This window comes from Eucyclogobius newberryi, unplaced genomic scaffold, assembly GCF_026437365.1.
Source record: "Eucyclogobius newberryi isolate DKJ021-1_F unplaced genomic scaffold, fEucNew1.0.hap1 SCAF_10, whole genome shotgun sequence".
NCBI lineage: Eukaryota > Metazoa > Chordata > Actinopteri > Gobiiformes > Gobiidae > Eucyclogobius > Eucyclogobius newberryi.
This window is the reverse complement of record NW_027315724.1, coordinates 23337594-23358173: the sequence shown is the minus strand read 5'-3', so window position 1 is coordinate 23358173 and position 20580 is coordinate 23337594. Positions and strand designations below refer to the sequence as shown.

Below are 20580 nucleotides of genomic sequence, written 5' to 3'. Positions count from 1 at the left end.
GTGCTCAAGTCACATGGTTCCACTGCACCACTGCATTTTACATGAGTTAAGGTCAAACGAATTACAAAAAATAAGTTTGTTTGGTCTACGTCCCCTTTCTGTCATTTATAGTTCGATAGTGTTTCAGGGCTGGATTACTATGCAGCATTATGCAGTGACTTTGAGGCTTACTTCATTGACTCTCTCATCAGGCACCTCAGATGCACAATGCAGCCTTTCTGCAGCCTCTGCAGCTGGGCCGGGATAATCTGGGATTGGTCCTGAGAGTGGATCACAGGACAGTGCTCCGGATGAGGAAGGACTTTGTTAAAACTGAAGCCTTTGGCCTGGTTTTGCACGTAGGCCTAAAAACAAAGACATGATACATCTACTTTTCACACATGGACAGACATTTTATTTTCATTGATTAGGAAAGTCTTTTCCAGAGGAGTCCTAGCCCCAGAGGGGAGGATTTTCTGTGAAAATGTCTGATTTAAGTATATATGAATTTATTTATTTGAATCTTGGATGACTTGTCTCTGGCATTCACTAGGACCGATCATTATCATTAGCTTTATTTCGGACGTTTTTACATGGTCCATAAAGTAACAGACAGCACACAGACACACAAAAAATAGAATACAAAAGGTACATTATTTTCTGTCGCGGTTCAGACCCAGTGAGTCCACATACCGGAGAAGTACCGCACTTCCTGGTGGATAGTATACATGGGGATACAGTATGCTTTGAAAAGTTTGGTCTTAACTGGTGGTACCATACCTTTTGGATCAGAATATCGACTAGTCCATAGAGCATTCCACATTGACAGGTCAGCACAGATGTAATGGCCCAGATATTTACATTCAGCAGTAACATTCAGTCTTTTACCAGACAAAAAGAAATATGCGAGTGGATGTGGATTATTTCGTCTTTATTTCTGGTCTTGGTTGTGGGTGTTCAGAGCTCTGTGTGCATCTCCTGTGCAGTGTGTCATATTAGACCCGTCAGCGCTCTGAAGATAAGCCTCATCGAGAGAAATCCCTGTCACATCACTTCACCTCACCGTATCCTCCCTCTCTTTACCACTATCTCTTTCACTTCACTTGCTCTGGCATGATTTGCTGTATTTAGACTTGACTGTTAGAGATGGAAAATGCAGTCTAAAACTCTTTCCTTTGCTTTCAGAGTTGCAGTTTTTCTGTCTGAGCTGAAAAAGAGGTTTAACTGCACTGCTGGTCTTTGATGGACCCCTGAAGTCCCTGTCACGTGAAGGCATGATTCTACAAGCCGAGGACTGTTGCTACATCCGCAGTGTGCGTCTAGGGCCTTTGCTCGTCTTCTCTCCCAGCAGCACATCTAATATGGGCTGCTGGCCCCCTTTGGCCACAGCGCCTGTCCTGCCCTAAGCTCCCTTGGCGTGCTATGAACAGCTACAGAGACAGAGGAGTCACTTGCACCTCCTCGGACCTTCTAGATGGAGGCGGAGGGGCAAACACTCCATTTCGTCACATGCCCAATGGCCACTCAGCTCCTATTGCCACAGACCCCTCCCTCCACCCACGCGTCTCTGTGCCGAAAATGGGAGTGCGAGCTCGTATTGCTGAATGGCCACCCCGACGTGCTCAGTCCAGGGAGTCACTGCTGGAAAACGGTCAAAGTGTCATCCACCACAATGGGGACGACAGCTCCACTTCAGTTTCGTCGTCAGTTCTTTCATCAGACATCGGGCTGGTGCGGGGAGGAATTGCCAGGTTGCCAAGGCGACGCTCAAAAGACGTGGAGTTCAGAGGTGGAGGGTATGTCATGGATAGGGGTTCCCCTCTGAGCCTGCGAGTGTTTCCTCGTCTGAGGCAGCGCTCCAACAGTGAGGTCACACTCAGCGAGCAAGATGAGAATGAGGCAAGTCTTTTCTCTGTTGTATTATAATCGAGATGTATTTATTTTTTATCAACCCACTGTCCGCTCGTTTGTTCCAGGTGGAGGGGCGCGGTGGTATGGGGGCCCTGTTCAGAGAGTATGGCAGCACTTCTTCCATCGATATTCAAGGCATTCCTGAGCAGAGTTTCTTTGACATGCTCAACCAGTTTCACCAGGAGAGGCCTGACCAGCGCAGCTCTGCCCCCGTTCACCTTGGAGAGCTCCTGAGCACCCTAGATTCTCCACCCAGTGCACCCTTACCCTCTTCCTCCTCACCTGTCCTGACTGTGGACGACCGAGTGGCAGGAAGGAAGGATGGGGCTGAAAGAGTAAGGAAGAAAAGTGGAGGAACCGAGTCGGCACTGGGAACCTCCTCTTTGTTCCGTAAACTTCGGAGCTCGAGTCGAGGAGAGCTTGACGGAGGCAGAGGAGAGACAGATGATGGACGTGGTGCTTTGGACTCCTCCTACAGGCCGTGGGTGTGTCCAAAGAGTCTGGTTCACTTTGATGCTCAGAGCATCTTGTTTGACCTTCATGAGGTCGCAGCTCAGCGCGGGTATGTTGCACAGAGAAGAAACACTGCAACAGGAGCCTCTGCTGCATCAGCGTCCTTGTCTGTCTCCAAATCCTCAGTCCCTGTTAGCAATGAGCCCATTTATTCTAGCATTGAGGATCTTCCACTAAGTGTTGACCCCGGATCATATGGATCCTCTTTGGGGCTGGACCCTCCGGAAGGACCCACAGGAGCACATAGCCCAAGCCAAATGCTTCTGTCTTGCCCCCATTTTCTTAATGAAACGGGGAACTACTGGGAACGTAACATCAGCTTTCTGAGCTCCTCTTCAGAGCGAGGAGGAGAAGCCAGTGGAGAGGCCACAAGAGGCTGGCTTAGGAGAAGTAATGCCAGTGTCTCAGTGCTGGAAGTGCCTATTGAACAGCAAGTAACCAGACTTGAAAGACTTAAGCAGTACTGCATTGAACATGTAGACTTGGGGGCCAGGTACTACAGAGACTACTTCCATGGAAAAGGTAACTTCAACTAATTAAACTTATTCACTGCATTAATCTTACCTTGCGTTACATAAAAACTTAGCTAACACAAATGTGCATTTGTTACCCACAATATTAGAAAATATACATAAAACGGGCCTGAAGCCACTCAAGGTCATTGTTCCAAAAACTGCCATATCCAGGTCCAAAAGAACAGGGGTGGTACAGATTTACCATATTTGCTCCACACCAGATTCCTTCAGTAGCAAGGGAATATACATAATGAACATGAACGCAAATTGCCTGACAATTGTTTTTTATCACCTTTCATTCAATATACAATATATTTTACCACTGATGGAGATCCAAGAGATTTTTATATCAGCCAGAAATAAAACCAATTATTTCACCAATGCATATTTAATTTTGAGATTGTCTGGTATTGTCTTGCTTTACACAGTATGTAATTAGAGGCATATTCTTTCATTTCCACAGAACATTTCAACTATTTTGGCACTGATGATAAGTTGGGCCCTGTGGCGGTGAGCATCCGCCGAGAGAAACTGGACGACACCAAAGATCTCAAAGACCAGTATCAGTACCGCTTAATCGTCAGGACTAGCGAGGTATTTGGATTCATTCATCAAATATGCTAATAATGTAATACAATTTCAATAATGATAACAATAATCATGATAATGATGCAGCTGCATCATAGCCTTACTCAATGGTGGTAAGCCAGTCCAGGCTGTGATTGGTGCCGCCAGTTTAAATTAGGTGGCTTACATTGCTGCCTGGCCTCATCACCTTAACTCGAGTTCAACAATGGAGCTTGTCCACTGTCTTAAGTACACAGAGTTCAGTTGCTACACACAAGTTTACTTTACCACTTTGAGTCAGGGAGTGTAGATTTTATACCTTTCCATTGGAAGCTGTCTCTCAAATATCCACCACTTTTAATGTATTGGGTGATGAGTGCATGTGCAGCTGAGTATTGTTATGTCATCAGAAGTGGGCAGCAGAAGAGCTTCTCTGGAATCACTCAGGTTTGGCTCCTTTGTGTCCCTTGTCTATGGCCTCATCCAACAGCACAGAGCATTTTTAACAAACCCATGTGTGTAATAAAATATGCTAGAATGTTTTTGACTATATCATAAATCCCAGCTTTTGAACCACATTTCCTGATGTACTGTACCTGGACTGGCATGTTTACAATTGATTGATACTCACATGTTCATTTTTCTCAGCATTATCTTACCAAGTGATGATATGTTTTGTTTTGTTTATGTTAATGCTAAGTCTGAAGATTAGTGTGTAATGCTGTTGTATATTATTTTACAGCTGGTCACTCTACGAGGTTGTATTTTAGAAGATGCAGTGGCTTCGACCTCACGACACGGCACTGTAAGGGGTCTACCCCTGAAGGAAGTCCTGGAGCAGGTCGTCCCAGAGCTCAGTGTGTCCTGTTTAAGACTTTCTTTGGGCACACCCAAGGCCACAGAGCAGCTCCTCAAACTCGATGAGCAAGGGGTAGGCTATATTGACCCACATTTACAAATTGAATTGCATCAGTTGTTGTTTGGTTGGTTAGTTTGTCTAATAAAACACTGGGTGGTTAGTTTTACTTACATGATCTTGCCTTACAAACAGCTGACAGATATCTGTAGATCAGAGGGCAAGAGAACTATTGCATTGTATATGGTGTTATAATATGTTGTACATTGCAGCTCAAATATTTCTGATGTTTTTTTTAGTTGAGTCAAAAGCACAAGGTTGGTGTGCTGCTGTGCCGTGCAGGCCAGAGCACAGAAGAGGAGATGTACAACAATGAGGAGGCGTCCCCCGCCTTTGCTGCATTCCTGGAGCTGCTGGGGGAGCAGGTGTTACTCAAAGGATTTACCAAATATGCTGCGCAGCTTGACACAAAAAGTATGTAAGATTAACTTGTACACAAACTATTTACAAGATGGATCAAATTAGGTAATATGTTTTTGCCTTTCTAGCTGACTCGACTGGCACTCACTCCCTCTACACTTCCTATCAAGGTTATGAGATCATGTTTCACGTATCCACAATGCTACCGTACATGCCCAACAACCCGCAGCAGGTAAAAATCTATTGACATTCTTTTTATTATTGTGTACAGTAAAAATAATGTTGTAAAATGATGTTGTCACTCCCATCTAGAAGAAACAGACATAAGTAGCGCATCGTAATTTAAGCCTCTAGATGGCAGTATCGCTGTGTGTATTGCTGTATTTTTAGTATTAAAAATTAAGTAAAAACTAACTAATGCTATGTAGCCCCACCATGTTTATCTGTAAGAATAAAGGTATGTATTTTAATTATACATGTTTATATTGCACAAAAGAAACATTCATTCTTTGAGTCCACAAACTCTACAAACTCAAACCTGGCCTAAGAAACATCCACCTGCTTGTCAACCTGGACATTTTATTGCTTTGGATAATGTTCCATGGTATGTGATTGAAGTTGCGTATTCAAAGCTTTGCAACGGCTCTGGTGTGAGAGAAAAACTGCTTCACTTTCAGTAGGTTTGTGCCAGTTCACAGCAGAGCAGATTACATAACTGTCTTTTCACACTTCTAGCAGCAAATGAAGAGCATTGGCAGCATACAGCCTAAACACCGGAGCCCACACAGAGCTGTGGTTAAATTAACGTCTTGAATCTCATCATTATTTTACTTGACAGACATTTTTGTCGCAGAATCTGTCACAGAACTTTGATAGACATCCTTAATTCCCTGAGTAATATGTATCCTAATCATTTAATGCTTTTGTTTTGTTCCAGCTCCTAAGAAAAAGACACATAGGCAACGACATTGTGACTCTAATTTTTCAAGAACCTGGAGCTTTGCCTTTCACTCCTCAGAATATACGGTCACATTTCCAACACGTCTTTGTGATTGTTCGGGTGCATAATCCCTGCTCTGAAAACACCTGCTACAGGTAAATCCATAAAACAGTTGCTGTGTCTTAACTATGATTTGTTTGGCATTGGTTATTAATGTCTACTTTTAAACTCTCAGTGTGGCTGTGACAAGAATGAAGGACGTGCCACCTTTCGGGCCACCTGTTCCAAGTGGCATTGTATTTCGTGACCCGGAAACATTTCGCAACTTCTTATTAGCCAAAGTTATCAATGCAGAGAGTTCCGCCCATAAATCTGAGAAGTTTCACACTATGGCAACACGAACACGTCAGGAATACCTTCGTGACCTCGCAGAAAACTATGTCAGCACCACACCGCTGGACTCTGTTGGCAAACTGAATAACCTTATTTCTCTGGCGTCTAAAAAACGTGAGCGCTCAAAGGCTCGAGAAGGTGCTGAGCTTGGGGCAGCTGGAGCAGTGGCCTGGAGAGTCGAGGCTCAGGACTTTAGTGGAGGTGGGACGGAGCTGCATTGTGCCTTGGGTTTATCTGCAGAATATGTGCTTTTGGTCGACTGCTCCTCCAAAGAAGTGGTTTTCAACTGTTTCTGTGCTGATGTTATCGGCTGGACACCAGAGAGACTTTCTCTGAAGATTTTCTATGGCAGAGGCGACCACATCTCCGTGCGAGTCCCAGAAAGCTGCGCACAAGACATCAGGGAAATTGTGCAGCGCTTAAAGGTTTGTTGCCATCTTCAATTGTGAAACAAACAAAAAAATTGAATCCTTTATTGGTGTTAAAGTTAAGATATGCATATTTAAATCTAATCTACATTGAACTGCTTGTTTTTGAATAGTCTTTAACCGTGGGATGTGAGACTGTTGATATGACTTTGAGAAGAAATGGACTGGGACAGCTGGGCTTCCATGTGCGTCTGGATGGGACAGTGGCTGAGGTAAGGTCCATCATCCTCAGGGGTGTTGATTTTATTCAGTTCATAGATTGATTTAGTGTAAAGGAATATGTCTGCTCGGTTTACAGGTGGAGGAGTATGGCTTTGCCTGGCAAGCAGGACTGAGACAAGGCAGTCGCTTAGTGGAGATTTGCAAGGTGGCAGCTGTGACGCTATCCCATGAGCAGATGATTGACCTCCTCAGGACTTCAGTCACAGTCAAAGTGGTCATCATCCCACCTTATGAAGAAGGAAAGCCTCGCAGGTGGGTTTAGAAATACAAGTATATGTAGTGTAAGCGATCTACAGATGAAATATTACATTTGTTAAACATTTTTTTTCATTTTCTTGAATTCAATACGTTCATGTATTTATTTCCTTTGTGTGAGAGACGAGCACTTTTTAATCATATTGAGCTGCACAAAAATAAGCGTTGCCTCACACAGAAGAAAGATTGTAAATGGGGGAATAAGACGAAGAGGAAGGCTGGAGTGCTCTGTGAGGAGGATGTGTCTTAGCACCACGAGACTGAAAGATGTGGGTGGAAGAGTGAAAGGAGTTGTTAGTGTGTTTCCTGTGCATGCTGCTTCAGTTGTGGACAATTGCTATGGATAATACTGCACCAGAGAACATGGGATGTATCTTGTCTGTCATTTTGGCTATGTTAAATGACACCTTGAGACTGGACATCACCGTTTTTATGTGTCACTTGTCAGGTGCAAGTATCAATCTATTGACTTTGTTAACTATGCATGGTTTGTGAACTATCAAGCTATTTCGGTTAGTCATTGGGCAGATAGCACTTCATCTAGGAATTATTATTTAGGCTGAGGTTGATGTAAATTGTATACAGTCTTTCTGATTAATGTTGCATTTCCCGTTTTTGTCTGCCTGGGCAGCAACTGTTCCTGTCAGCCATCTGGTTTGTCTCTTGCCCACTCCAGTTTTTCTCCCTCGTGATTCAAAATGGTGAACAATGCATTCATTATCACATTAAACTCTTTATCTGAGTCTAACATTTGATGAGGTTTTTACTTTATTATTGATGACAATAAATGCCATAATATTACATTTTTGTAATATTATGAGTGTCTATTATCTATTTTTGAACTTAAAGGAAAATACTTAAGATCAACAAAATGAAAACAAAATGCAAAATGTTCATTATTAGACCACAATAACTTTTTACATTGTCACGCAGTTTTCTGAAGCTTGAATTTAAAGTAATGACACAGGCTCTAGTTTTTCATTGTTTCATAGTGAACTGAATGTTTCCTCAGAGGCTGCACTGAGGAGTACGAGATGAAGACCATGGAACAGAAACCAGAACCTGAGCCTCTAGCAGCTGGGTACCGACCCTCCCCTCGGCCCATGTGGCGATGGGACAGCCCACCCATTCCCACAGGTTTCCAAAGCACACCCAATGCACAGCGCTGGACACCCATGGGCCCACCACCTGCATCGTTACCACGACAACACAAGACCGTGGTACCCATCTCGTATAGGGATCCTCAGCACACCAATCTTAAGAGGTATTATTTTATGTTTTCCCCCCAGAGTGTGAATTGTAAACGAAACACTGTGTCAAAACTGCCACACACTTTCAATAGATGCATTGTTTTATAATGTAAGAATGTGCCATTTGAGTCAGTACTTGAGCAAGGGTGTTCCATCCTGCTATTCACCTTATTCCGCCCCGCCCACTTTTTCCTCTTTTTGCCATGGATCAACACTTCCGTTGTAATGGCACTTCCTGTTGGCGTAAATGGAAAACAAGGGAAATGTCTTGCCACTAAATATGCTATAAAATAGATTGATTTGTGTAAAATATCCAATGTTCATGTGACCAACAAGTCAACAATGCATCCCTGGGCGGCCTGAAAACTGCTTTTTTGTCTGTGAAGAACTTATTTTCTCTTGAGGTCGGCAGCCTATGTTAACTAATATAACCAGAAGAAGGATTACGTTGTATGGCGGAGCCCAGACAGGCTTCCCAAAAACAGTGAATACGTCTTTGAAAAAACAGTTCTAAAGTCATGTTGGTGACTTCACACGTGTGAGAACTAACCAAAGGGTTTGTGAGAGCGAGGAACAAATTGAATAGATTTTAATACTAACTTCCTCCTGTCATTTCATGGTTTGAAAATCAGGTACCCAAGCTTTAAGTCATTCTTCAATATTTTATTAAATACTGCACACTTATTTTTTTTCCAACGGAAAATACACACACAATTTTTATAGTCAAAACTGCCATTTTATAGTCGATTTGGCCATATTCACTTCTGTTTCATATACATTTTATCTTCCGGTTAAGCCAGGGTGATGTCTGCCGTGTGGGGCAGGTTGCAACATTGTGAGTTCGAATCCGGCTCTCGACAATTTACTTTGTCATTCCCCAGGTTCATTCCAATTTCATGTCAAATAAAGCCTACGGGCCAGAAAAGCCTTAAAAAAGAAGGGGAAAAAACGTGTAAACGGTACATTGCTGACTTTTTGGGACCCCCCCTGCAACGGTGCCCTTGGACTGGGGGATAACGGGCACTTGTTTACCAATGCCCCTGGGATAAGCCTGGTCTTGCTTTTTGCTTCCTCAGGCCAGTGAGCTACCCAGAAAACCACTACTGCCTGTCACCTGTAGGAGGCGACCGGATGCTCCCCTACAGAAATCCGACAGCCAGTTTTTCCTCACCTGTCCCTGGCCTCTCTTCTCTGGCCCACCCAGGAATCACACCTGGACCATTTGTACGCTACAAGCCTTCACCTGACAGGTGGGTTTACTTTTAGCCATTCACACAAAAATTACCAATTTACTTGAATTGGTACTTGAGGCAGCATTATCATTCAGTTTGCCTGTAACGCATACAAGCCTAACCTAAATCTTAAAAGACTAGGTCCTGGTGGATATGGGAATGAGATTTTGTTCCACCTGCAGCCAACACATGTATTCCCATCGGTTGTATATACATGATAGACATAGTTTGTGTGACTTGTATCAATATTTTTCTCTTAGATTTGGATCAGTACCTCGGGCTCTGCCTTTTGAGCCCCATTTTAGTGTGGACATCAACTCCAGTGAGTCTGGCTTCACCAGTCAGGAAAGTACCATGGAGCGCTGCAAAACAGGTACAGTTCATGAATGTTGCTGAGTGATTACATTTAGAGATAGTGGAGTGTAATTGTGTGTTTGTTGATGGAGGGCAGTTAAAATGTGCCATAAGTCTTTAATCCTCTTTGCCAACTGTGGAGGTTTGGTGTATTTCGCTTTAATCCTGTGTCTGGGTTTTCTGTATAGAGCCTCTCTGGCATGTCCCGTCCTCTTCGTCTCGTGGACAGGCTGGAGCGGGGCAAAGAAGACTGAGACAGGATGCTTCTGTGAAAGACTCTCCAAACAGGCACTCTAAGGTCAGTATGGCCTCATCTAACTATATCCACGTTAAATGGATGTTTGAAGAGGAATTTGTTCATAATGTCTCCTTTGCAGGGAGAAATTCAATACTCTAGCCACTCCAGCAGTAACACGCTGTCCAGTAATGCCTCCAGTAATCACAGTGACGAGCGTTGGTTTGACGGAGCCGTGGAGCGAGGAGGTGACCCTTCTGAGACTGAGCCAGACCTAAACAAGGGAGGCTCCAATGACAGTGGCATTGACGCCTCCACGCACTACAATAACACTCTACACGGGAGCATACCCAACAACCATCCACATAAAGCTATGCACAGCTCAGCCACATTCAACCCCATCCAAGAGCTCCCAGTGGGACGGAGCAGCGGCACAGGGGAAACAAAGAGGAGAGAGTCGTCACCCAAAGGTTATCGCACAAGGACATTTCCACCTCCGGGCTCGAGTGTTGAGAAAAGGGACATGTACAAACCAAGGTAAAATTATTATTCTGAATTTATGACACTGTAATTAATATTGTCTCCATCACAGTATGAAGTGAAATAACATTGCAATCGGATATCTTTGTATATCTACATCGGATCAGGGATTAAACCTGCTTAATGCTACCACTGATGATCCAAAGAGATCCTCGGCTGCTGCACTTGAAAACTACATTACTCTGCATTTGCAGCTCACAAATCTCAACATAAACTTTGATTTAGTAAAATTAACAATTACACGAAGGCCCAGTTGCCGAAACGTTGCCTCTTCACTCAGGGCCGCCCCAAGCCTTCAGGGGGCCCTAAGCGAAAACATTTTTGGGGGCCCCTCACCACGTCATCAGAATCAGTTTTATTGCCATTGTCAGTGAACAATTCACATATGGGAACTTTCTTCAACGCAAACAAAGCGCACCAAAACTCCAGGGCAGATGTTTGCCAGTTAGTTTATTCTCAACACCTCACAATCTCAAATATTGATAACTCAAATCCCACAATGCAACTTGGTATTCCGCTGACATCACCTCTACTCCCTGTACAAATAACACACGTCCCAGATATGTTTTTGGGCGTATTTGTGGGCGTTAAGGGTCTACAGCCACATTAGCAGTTTAAATTAATGAACAGGGGGGGTCTGGGGGCACTCCCCCAAAGATTTTCAGACCTTTTTGGGTCTTCTGGTGCATTTTTATGTGGTCCAGCCGGCTAAAGTAAGAGTAAAATGTTGAGGTTGTAATGCTATAAAATGATGATGTGATGAAACTGTGCCAGGAGAAAGTGACTAAAGCCAGTTATTAATACATTAGTGTACTTAATTACTCAATACAATAATTGGCTATGAAAAATAATTATGGTCAAATTGATTCATTTTAACTGAAAATGTAAAAGTAATAGTTATCCTTACTAATTTATCTTTTACAGCTCCCAACTGTTCCTTCTTGCCAAAGTGACAAAACAAGTTATATTAAATTAAACAAATGGCATAAGCATTGCTTGATTAACAATTAACACTGATAAAACAGTGCAAACATGTTATTCCCAGAGAATGAACAGAACGAGAAGTGAAGGTCCAAACCTCGCTATAGTGAAGAGACTGCATTTCTGCAACTTTGCCACTTTTGTATAAAAATATATAGTATTATTCTACAACAGACGTAATTATAATATGTCTGGTTATTTTTCACTATCAGTTTATTATAATTTATAACAAATAGTCTAATGATGCTTTTTAAATAAATTGAAATGTTTTATTGCTCTATTAAAAGTGAATTACAATATAAATGTTTGTTCTGATCTGAACATCACACACTGGACTCCTGCGTGAAACAATGCTGCGATGTGATTGGCTGATGGACCTTACACGCATAAACCTTTACGTTCCTCTCATTCCACGTTAAGAAGTAAAACAGACATCACGAGTCACGATTGATCTCACACATGGTGATGTGAGAGAGAGGGACGCAAACTCAAACCCGCTCATCTCTGACTGAGGCTGCACAGGGGCCCGGGACAGGGGCCCGGGGCAGGGGCCGCACACTGTTCACTCCAAAGTTTCACGTCAGAGGTTCTGGACGAGACGGCGCTCGTCCGGACCGGATCTCCGCCTCTTAGTGACCCGGGGCATAGAGGCCCCTCACCGGCCTCACCTGCAGCTAACACTCCCGGGCTGGTGTAAATGTTAATCTTATTATCTTTCATTCAGACATATTATTAAGCGCGGGGCAGAGCTCTCGTCGCCTCCAGCCTGAGCGAACTAACGCGACAGAATCGTGTTGTTTCAAACAGCAGCATTAACCGTCTCTTTGTAAGAGAAGTTCAATACCTGGAGAGTGTTGTTGAGTTTGCAGTTTCTTTACATCGTCAAGAAGTTTCTTCTTTCGTTTTTCGGCACCAGGAAATATATTCTTCTGGACATGAGGACCACGCAGGGACCACGTTGTGTTGTGTTTATGTTTTGCTCTCGAGCTCCTCGCGCACAATGAAGTTGCCCAATCAGCGCAGGTTTGGTGTCTTGGTTGCCAGATTGTCATTACAAATAAATGCGGTTTGTGCGTTATATGTTACCGCTGTGTGCGCTGCCGCGCCAGCAGCGCTACTACACTAGTGGCGCACGCTGCTCTTGCACTTCGCATAAAACGGGTTGCCAGATTGGGGGCCCTATTAAAGCCTCGGGGGGCCCTACGCGGCTGCTTAGTTCGCTTATAGGCTGGGCCGGCCCTGTCTTCACTAATACATTTGTATTTGCAAGTAAGACGGTGTACGGGATTTCTTTCCCTATTACAGTATAATGAACTATGAATTATTTTATTTTTGTCCAAAGTCTTATAATTCTGCCAAGCAATATTTTTATTGAAAAGATCTCTGTATCAGACTTTATACTAGCTAGTAGCTAGCAGATGTTCTTGTCATCATACTGTTGGCTGAATTTGAGATGAAAGGTTTTCTTTTCCACGCAGGGCCTACACTCCTCAGGGTTACAAGACTCCAGCAGCAGAGAAAACGCACCCTGTGCGAGCTGCTACAACAACACCAACATCAGCTCAACACAACTCCACCCCTCTGTCTAGCTCTGCTCCAAAGTCTTCATATGGGAAATGTAGGCCTGCAACCTGGCAGGTGGAGGACTCCACCTCTGAAAAAAAGTACAATTAAGACCTAAACCTTCTCTGTATTGTATAACGAGGAAAAAGGACATAACACTAACCTTTATTTGTCTCTCTGTCTCCAGGCAAGTTGACACAAATGCAAAGAATGTATTTGGTCAGCCCCGATTGCGCGCATCATTGAGGGACTTGCGATCTCCAAGACGAACATATAAGAGTACTATAGAAGATGACTTGAAGAAACTAATTATAATGGATAACCCTGGAGAAAATCCGGAGAGAGAAACTGTGAGAATTACAAAAATATATGGTTTAAATCTCAGTCCAAGCCTTGACAGAAAAAGTCAACTCCCTGTCTCTCAGTCTCCCAGATGCACACTGCAGCGTACCTTCTCTGACGAGTCTCTGTGCAGTGGACGCAGAGATGCAAGCTTTGCCAACTCTGAGAATCAGAGCGCACCCTCTGACGTGCTCTTCACCTGTACACTACCCACACGCAGACAAGCCTCTTCCGACAACCACTCCAACCAACTGCAGAGCAAGAAGAGTATGTTTACCATACAAAGATTAAGATTTGGTGACGCTTCTATTTCTACAAATAATATGTCTGTGTGCAGTCCCGCTGTCGGCGTCAGAGCTGTCGCTCACTGAAGTGAGAGACAAGGTTCCCCCTCTGAGACGGCTTGACCCGGGCCTGATGCCTCTGCCCGACACAGCCTGTGGGCTAGAGTGGTCCAGTTTGGTTAATGCTGCTAAAGTCTTTGAAGGTTAGTGTATTAGTGGATACTCTGTGTACACTGTGTCTCACCAGGGAGAATGCCTAAAATGCAAATATTCTAAAACTGATTTTTTTTTTTTTTTGTGGCAGCACAAAGAGCCGTGTCTCTCTTTTCACTGAATGAGCCTTTGGTTGGTTCAGATTTGAGGCCAGTCAGTAGTCCGGTCCCGTTTCAGACTCCTCAGACTCCACGGACAACTCCAACCTTTATTGGGTTAGTCTACTTCCTCTATAACAAAACAAGGTTAAATTAAGCCAACTAGTTTTCAAATTAAGAGCAAACAAATTGATCTAGGTGCTATGTATCACCTGGATGACTGAGAGATTATACAGACGTCTCTATTTAAAATAGCATGTTGGTGTTTCACTTGATATAACTAATTCTCTGTCACTAGAGACGAGCCGCCAAATGAATTGTCTGGACGACTCAACCACCTGGAGGTGATGTTGAAACAACTTAACAATGATCTGGAGAGGGTAAGTGTCTGGAATTAAAAGTCCCCCCATCAAAATGTGTCATAACAATCTTGCCACTTACCTTGTGCTGCAGGAGAAGCAGGATAAAGCTGTGCTGTTGGCAGAGATGGCAAATCTGAGAGAAAACAACCAGCGCTTGCAAGCGGAAAGCCACACGGCCAGTGAGCAATTGCGGAAATTCGGCGTGCTTTTTACCAACCTAAAGGTGGAGGGCGAGCATGAAGGGCAGTGTGTAGGACATGAAACAGACTCGCAAAGGGAGTGAACTTCTGGACAGAGGAAACTGTGTATGTATGGGACATGGCAAAGTATTTATATAACTTTTTATCCATATTTTCTTGCACACTTGTGGCATCGTCGTCACGGCCCTCAGATTTGACTGGACTGCCTTAAAGAGACCCTCATAGAGACCATGCCTCTGAGCCACGTTATGTTTTTTTTTTTTTTTTTTTATGTAAATCTTGTGATATAAAGATATTCCACAAGGACACCAAAAAGAGTACGACCATAAACATTACATTTCCTGGAGGCCTAATACTGTTGGAGCAAATCAGCCAAAAAAAAAGCATCTTCCATAATGCACTAGATGTAAAAAGCTCTACAGATGACGTACTGCAGATAAAATGTGACTGTGGTACGACTGGAAACAACCAATACTGTCAAAGGGTCCCTTGCCGTCTGTGTGAGACTGGAGATACTTTAAATTATCAGAAGCATCACTGCACAACTGTTTGTGAACCTTTTCTTTTGTGTGACTGTGTGAGAGATGGAAAAGTTAGTTCAAGAATAAATTAAAACTTGTAAAATGATTAATAGGCCATGGCATTCTGTCTTTGTTTACATGAATGAGAGTGGCCCAATTATGTGAAATCAAGCCATGGTACGGAGCAGGAAAATGCTGTATTTTCATACATCAGTTGAAACTTCTTTTAACTAGCATACAATTTTTAAATGAAATCAGTCAACACTGAATCTTTTATTGTACCAATTTATACGCCTAAACAGAACTATTTATACTCCTAGCTTGCCTAATTGTGTATAAAATCTATTTTTAATACTTCTTTCCATTTGCTGGTGGTGACTGGATATTTTTTTTCAAAGATCGATTCACAGCTGTACTTCCTTAGAGATCACTTAATTGTACTGAATAATGCCTTGCCCTGTATTTGTGGAGTGAACAACTCCCTGGTCTAACGAACTGTTTTATTCCAACTTCCCCCACTCAGGTTCCTTGAGATAAGCTGTCAATATATAATAATGTGACTGTTTTTGGTTGAATAGGGAACAAGTGCTTTAAGAGAAAACTGGGCATACATCTCCATAACAGCATTTAAGTCTCAAGCATCACATGCTTAGTTCAGTTTCTGCCCACACCTCAGTTGTGATTTTACTTACAATGTTTCTGTAAAAGGGGCTCAATACATTTTGTTGTAATTTTAAGATATTTATAGCATACACAATGATTCGTTAAGTTGTGGTTTTTGGTATTGTACAAGTAGGATGTTAATAGCTAGTAAATATTAATTTATTTTAACTTGTTGACCAATGTTGCAAATGAGTGAAGATACAAGGGTACTGTACTTGCTGAGCTATTGACTGCATTTTTTATCAGATGCAATTTAACTGTTTAGGTTGTAATAAGTGTACATTTAAACTGTAAATGTTTATTTTATAAAATTAACTTTTGAACACAGTTTCATGTTTATTGCGTGTCTTTAGCGTGTAAAAAAAAAAAGCTGGTTTAAGTATACACATCTTCCAATTACCCTAAAAATTCAAACTACCTATGATATTAAACATATTTCAATGGGAAGACTATACATTAAAAGCGCAAACAATTTTACTGCAAACAGGAAGCAGAAGTGACAGTCTATGACCCACACATGAGGCAGTCGTCTTTGTTCTCCAGTGAACACACCATGGCTGCAGTGTTCAGCTCCTTCATCTCCTGCTCTGATGCTTGTGTGGGCTCAGTCTCCTTCAGCTTCTCCTTGTTCAGTGTAAACTGAATGGGGTTGGCAGCGGGCTTGGTTCGCAGATAATACATCCCAGTCTTCAGACCCTGGAACGCAAAAGAGTTTAAACTGGCTGCAATAAAAAAAAAAAATTAAAAAGACTCCTTACCTGTTTCCAGCCATAAAAGTGCATACTGGTCAGTTTGCCATAGTTTGGCTCTGCGATATGAATATTTAGGGACTGGCTCTGATCAATGTAGGCACCACGGTCTGCAGCCATCTTGAGTACAGTTTTTTGTGATATTTCCCAAACAGTTTTATACAGCTCTTTCACATCATCTGGTATTTCAGAAATGTTCTGTTGTGAAGAAAGTTATTGAATTACAACTCAAGCCACACATGGTTCCAAAAGATTATAGTTGAGCAAAGATTACCTGTATGGATCCATTTTGAGCGATGAGCTTATTCTTCATCTCTTCGTTCCACAGCCCCTTTTCAGTTAGGTCCTTCAGCAGATGTGGATTTACAATCTGAAACTCTCCAGAGAGGACTCTGCGTGTGTAGATGTTGCTCGTGTAGGCTTCGATGGCCTCATTGTTGCCGAGTATTTGTGCTGTGGAGGCAGTGGGCATGGGGGCCAACAACAAGCTGTTCCTCACACCATGTTTAGCAATCTTCTCCTTAAGCACCTTCCAGTCCCAGAGCTCAGTGGGCACCTTTTCCCACATGTCATACTGCAGAATGCCCTTGCTCACTGGAGAGCCTGGGTAAGTCTCATAAGGCCCGTCTTTTTCAGCCAACTCGCTGCTTGCCTCTAGGGCGGCATAGTAGATGGTCTCAAAAATCTGGATATTAAGCAGCTGGGCTTCAGGACTTTCATATGGGTAACGCATGAGGATGAAGGCATCCGCCAGGCCCTGGACACCAATCCCAATTGGCCTGTGGCGCTTGTTTGAATTCTCTGCTTCGGGAATTGGGTAGTAGTTGATGTTTATTATTTTGTTTAGGTTTCTTACGATTACTTTAGTGACCGAGGCAAGCTTTTTGAAGTCAAATGTCCGCTCTGGAGTTACATACATGTTGAGCGCAATGGAGGCCAAGTTACAGACTGCTACCTCATCTTTGCTCGTGTACTCGACAATCTCTGTGCACAAGTTGCTGCATTTGATGGTGCCCAAATTCTGCTGGTTACTCTTCCTATTACAGGCATCTTTGTACAACATGTAAGGTGTGCCCGTTTCAGTCTGAGACTCAATGATGGCATGCCACACCTGCTGAGCCTTGACGACCCGCTTCACTCTGCCTTCCTGCTCGTATTGAGTGTACAGCTTCTCAAACTCCTCCCCCCAACAGTCATCCAAACCAGGGCATTCACTGGGGCACATCAGAGACCAGTCCTGGTTGCTCTCTACTCTCTTCATAAAGAGATCAGGAATCCATAGGGCATAGAAGAGGTCTCGTGCCCTCTGCTCCTCTTTACCAGTGTTTTTCTTTAACTCAAGGAAGTCAAACACATCAAAGTGCCATGGCTCCAGGTACATGGCAAAGGCACCGGGGCGTTTATTGCCACCTTGATCCACGTAGCGCGCCGTATTGTTGTACACTCTTAGCATCGGCACAAGGCCATTTGAGTTACCATTTGTTCCAGCAATGTAGCTTCCTGTTGCTCTAATGCAGCTGACTGAAACACCAATCCCTCCTGCAGATTTAGAAATTAGAGCACACTGTTTGAGTGTGTCATAAATGCCATCAATGCTGTCATCCTTCATGGCCAGCAGGAAGCAGCTGGACAGCTGTGGTCTGTTGGTGCCTGCGTTGAACAGTGTGGGAGAGGCATGAGTGAACCACTTCTCTGACAGCAGGTTGTAGGTCTCAATGGCCGCGTCAACATCGTTTTTGTGAATTCCAACAGAAACTCTCATGAGCATGTGCTGTGGGCGTTCAGCCACTTTACCATTGATCTTCAGCAGGTATGACCGCTCTAGTGTCTTAAAGCCAAAGAAATTGTAAGAGAAATCTCTATCAAAGATTATAGCAGAGTTGAGGCGGTCTTTGTTTGCAAGGACGAGATCAAGGGTCTCTTTGGAGATCATGGGGGAGTGTCGCTTATTTAAAGGGTTAACATAGTGGAACAGATCCTCCATGACGTCACTAAACACCTTCTTGGTCTCTTTATGGAGGTTGGACACAGCAATGCGTGCAGCCAGGATGGCATAATCAGGGTGCTTTGTGGTCAGCGTGGCAGCAATCTCGGCAGCGAGTGTGTCCAGCTCTACAGTGGTCACGCCGCTGTACAGACCTTGGATCACTTTCATTGTAATTTGTGCAGGGTCAACAAACTCAGCATTGAGCCCATAGCAGAGCTTCTGGATCCTAAAAGTGATTTTATCAAACATAACGCGCTCCTGGCGTCCATCTGAAAAGACAAAATATTGACATTAAAAAAGGATAATCCAGTAAATTGTTTGCCTTCATTGAGATGGAATACTGTTTAAAAAAAAAACATAAACAATCCTACACCAAGACTGTGTGACCCCCTCATTTGTCCAGGAGTGATCCATTGATGAAAATGCTTCAGTTGTCATCTGGACAATGGCTCATTAAAAGGGTTTATTATGATAAGAATATTGGTTTCAGGTGAAACTCTGTGGGGGGAATGTATGTATGTGTGTGTAATAAATAAATAAATAAATAAATAAATAAATAAATATATATATATAAAATATCAGGAGGTTCTGCCTTGTGGACAGGGCTTACTCTAGGATAAGGATCAGAGTTCTCAAACAATCTTCAGAAAGAGTTGAAATGTCTTGTTTTTTCTAATTCAGATGACAACGAACGCTTCTCCTACAAATCATACATTATTAATGTTACAATTACAATGTCAGATGGAAATGGATGGTGGGTATTCAATATAAATCAGGTATCTTGATAATGATTAACATAAACCAAGATGGTCCATCAAAGTGTGTACGAGTTTCAGAATGAAGGTCAGACCGTTGCCATTGCAATTAACCAATTATATCAAAATATGATATTCTTTGCATGGTAAACTGTCCTCAAATGCACCATAGAAGTAAAAAAAAATAAGCTAACCCTAAAAAATGTGTACTTCCAACATGAAAAACCAGCTACAGCTAAAGAGATGAGATCCTTAGGACTTAGTTTAACGGGAATATAATACTGGAGTTTTTGGCGCCAAATGAGACTAGTTCAGTGTGTCACCTTCTGAACAGACCAAATTATAACAGTTTTACACGACAGCTTAGCTTCCGTGTTAGCAGGATCAGCGTGGTTCCAGCAACCACCCTCAAGTACACACAATAGTCTACTTTAGACTGTTCTACTGTTGTACACTTTGAGTAACAAGAAATGCCTTTAGCACAAGAGAGTGTTGAAGTACAAGTAGGAAATGTAGATGTTAATAATGCTGATGGACACAAAATACAGACCTCTTTTGATGACATGCATGATGTTTGAGTGTGATGCAGCACGTCCACAGCCACAGAATTAAAATATCCTCCGAAGCAGCGGTGACCACCGGGACCACGGTGTCTGGATGAGTCAAGAGAGCGCGAGTGAACCTACAAATCCCGCTAAATACGGTATTTGTACGTTTGGAAAGTCTTGTGAAACAGTAACTGAAGCACGCTTTGACCAATCGGTGATGACAAAAGGCGTGACTTTGTGAAATTAGACCAATCATATTGAACCAGAGATGACTTCCGTTTCCGTTGGATCTGGCGGTGAAAACACAGGGCGGGAGATGGAGGAAAACCGTTTTTGTACTTTTTAATTATATTCAACACATTTGTCTGTAAAAATGCCCGGAGATAGCAAAACTTATGTATTAGCATAAAGTTAAAAAAATAAAAATACAGCGCACATCGAGTTCCTGCATATCGTAAATGCCTTGTTACATCTGACGTAAAGCAATTAAATGCTCTCCTATTTTTTAGGAGAACATTTTCTTGTTTCACGGTTTCACGTGAGACGTATATATATGATGTATAAATATATATGATATACGTATATATCTATAAGACCAGACGTGTCGTTTGGACTCCGCGGCTGTAGGTCGCAGTAAATCCCAAAGATCGCTTCGGTTTCAGAGAGCAACAAAAACTCGGAGAACCATGGTTTACACCCACACG

General features: G+C 42.9%; 2 protein-coding genes across 2 annotated transcripts in view; one reads left to right on the top strand and one right to left on the bottom strand.

Moving 5' to 3' along the window:
• Positions 1 to 16164, top strand: part of sipa1l3 (signal-induced proliferation-associated 1 like 3) — a 36281-nt gene extending 20117 nt beyond the window's left edge. Inside the window, exons 3-24 of the mRNA XM_072463767.1 lie at positions 1165 to 1878; positions 1956 to 2925; positions 3382 to 3512; positions 4228 to 4416; positions 4641 to 4815; positions 4890 to 4993; positions 5699 to 5856; positions 5937 to 6519; positions 6636 to 6734; positions 6821 to 6996; positions 8012 to 8263; positions 9326 to 9499; positions 9742 to 9854; positions 10024 to 10133; positions 10213 to 10607; positions 13070 to 13255; positions 13342 to 13504; positions 13580 to 13763; positions 13834 to 13983; positions 14085 to 14208; positions 14390 to 14471; positions 14545 to 16164. Coding sequence (XP_072319868.1) covers positions 1402 to 1878; positions 1956 to 2925; positions 3382 to 3512; positions 4228 to 4416; positions 4641 to 4815; positions 4890 to 4993; positions 5699 to 5856; positions 5937 to 6519; positions 6636 to 6734; positions 6821 to 6996; positions 8012 to 8263; positions 9326 to 9499; positions 9742 to 9854; positions 10024 to 10133; positions 10213 to 10607; positions 13070 to 13255; positions 13342 to 13504; positions 13580 to 13763; positions 13834 to 13983; positions 14085 to 14208; positions 14390 to 14471; positions 14545 to 14736 — 5187 coding nt within the window. The 5' untranslated portion in view covers positions 1165 to 1401 and the 3' untranslated portion in view covers positions 14737 to 16164. The remainder of the gene's footprint in view (positions 1 to 1164; positions 1879 to 1955; positions 2926 to 3381; positions 3513 to 4227; positions 4417 to 4640; positions 4816 to 4889; positions 4994 to 5698; positions 5857 to 5936; positions 6520 to 6635; positions 6735 to 6820; positions 6997 to 8011; positions 8264 to 9325; positions 9500 to 9741; positions 9855 to 10023; positions 10134 to 10212; positions 10608 to 13069; positions 13256 to 13341; positions 13505 to 13579; positions 13764 to 13833; positions 13984 to 14084; positions 14209 to 14389; positions 14472 to 14544) is intronic.
• A 155-nt stretch (positions 16165 to 16319) lies between these two features.
• LOC140378105 (ribonucleoside-diphosphate reductase large subunit) lies at positions 16320 to 20017 on the bottom strand. Its single transcript, XM_072463780.1, has 4 exons — positions 19879 to 20017; positions 16861 to 18842; positions 16596 to 16784; positions 16320 to 16533 (listed from the first exon to the last, which is right to left on the bottom strand). Exons 1-4 carry the CDS (start codon positions 19895 to 19897, stop codon positions 16342 to 16344), a joined length of 2382 nt encoding a protein of 793 aa, XP_072319881.1. The 5' UTR covers positions 19898 to 20017; the 3' UTR covers positions 16320 to 16341.
• Positions 20018 to 20580: the final 563 nt, after the last annotated feature.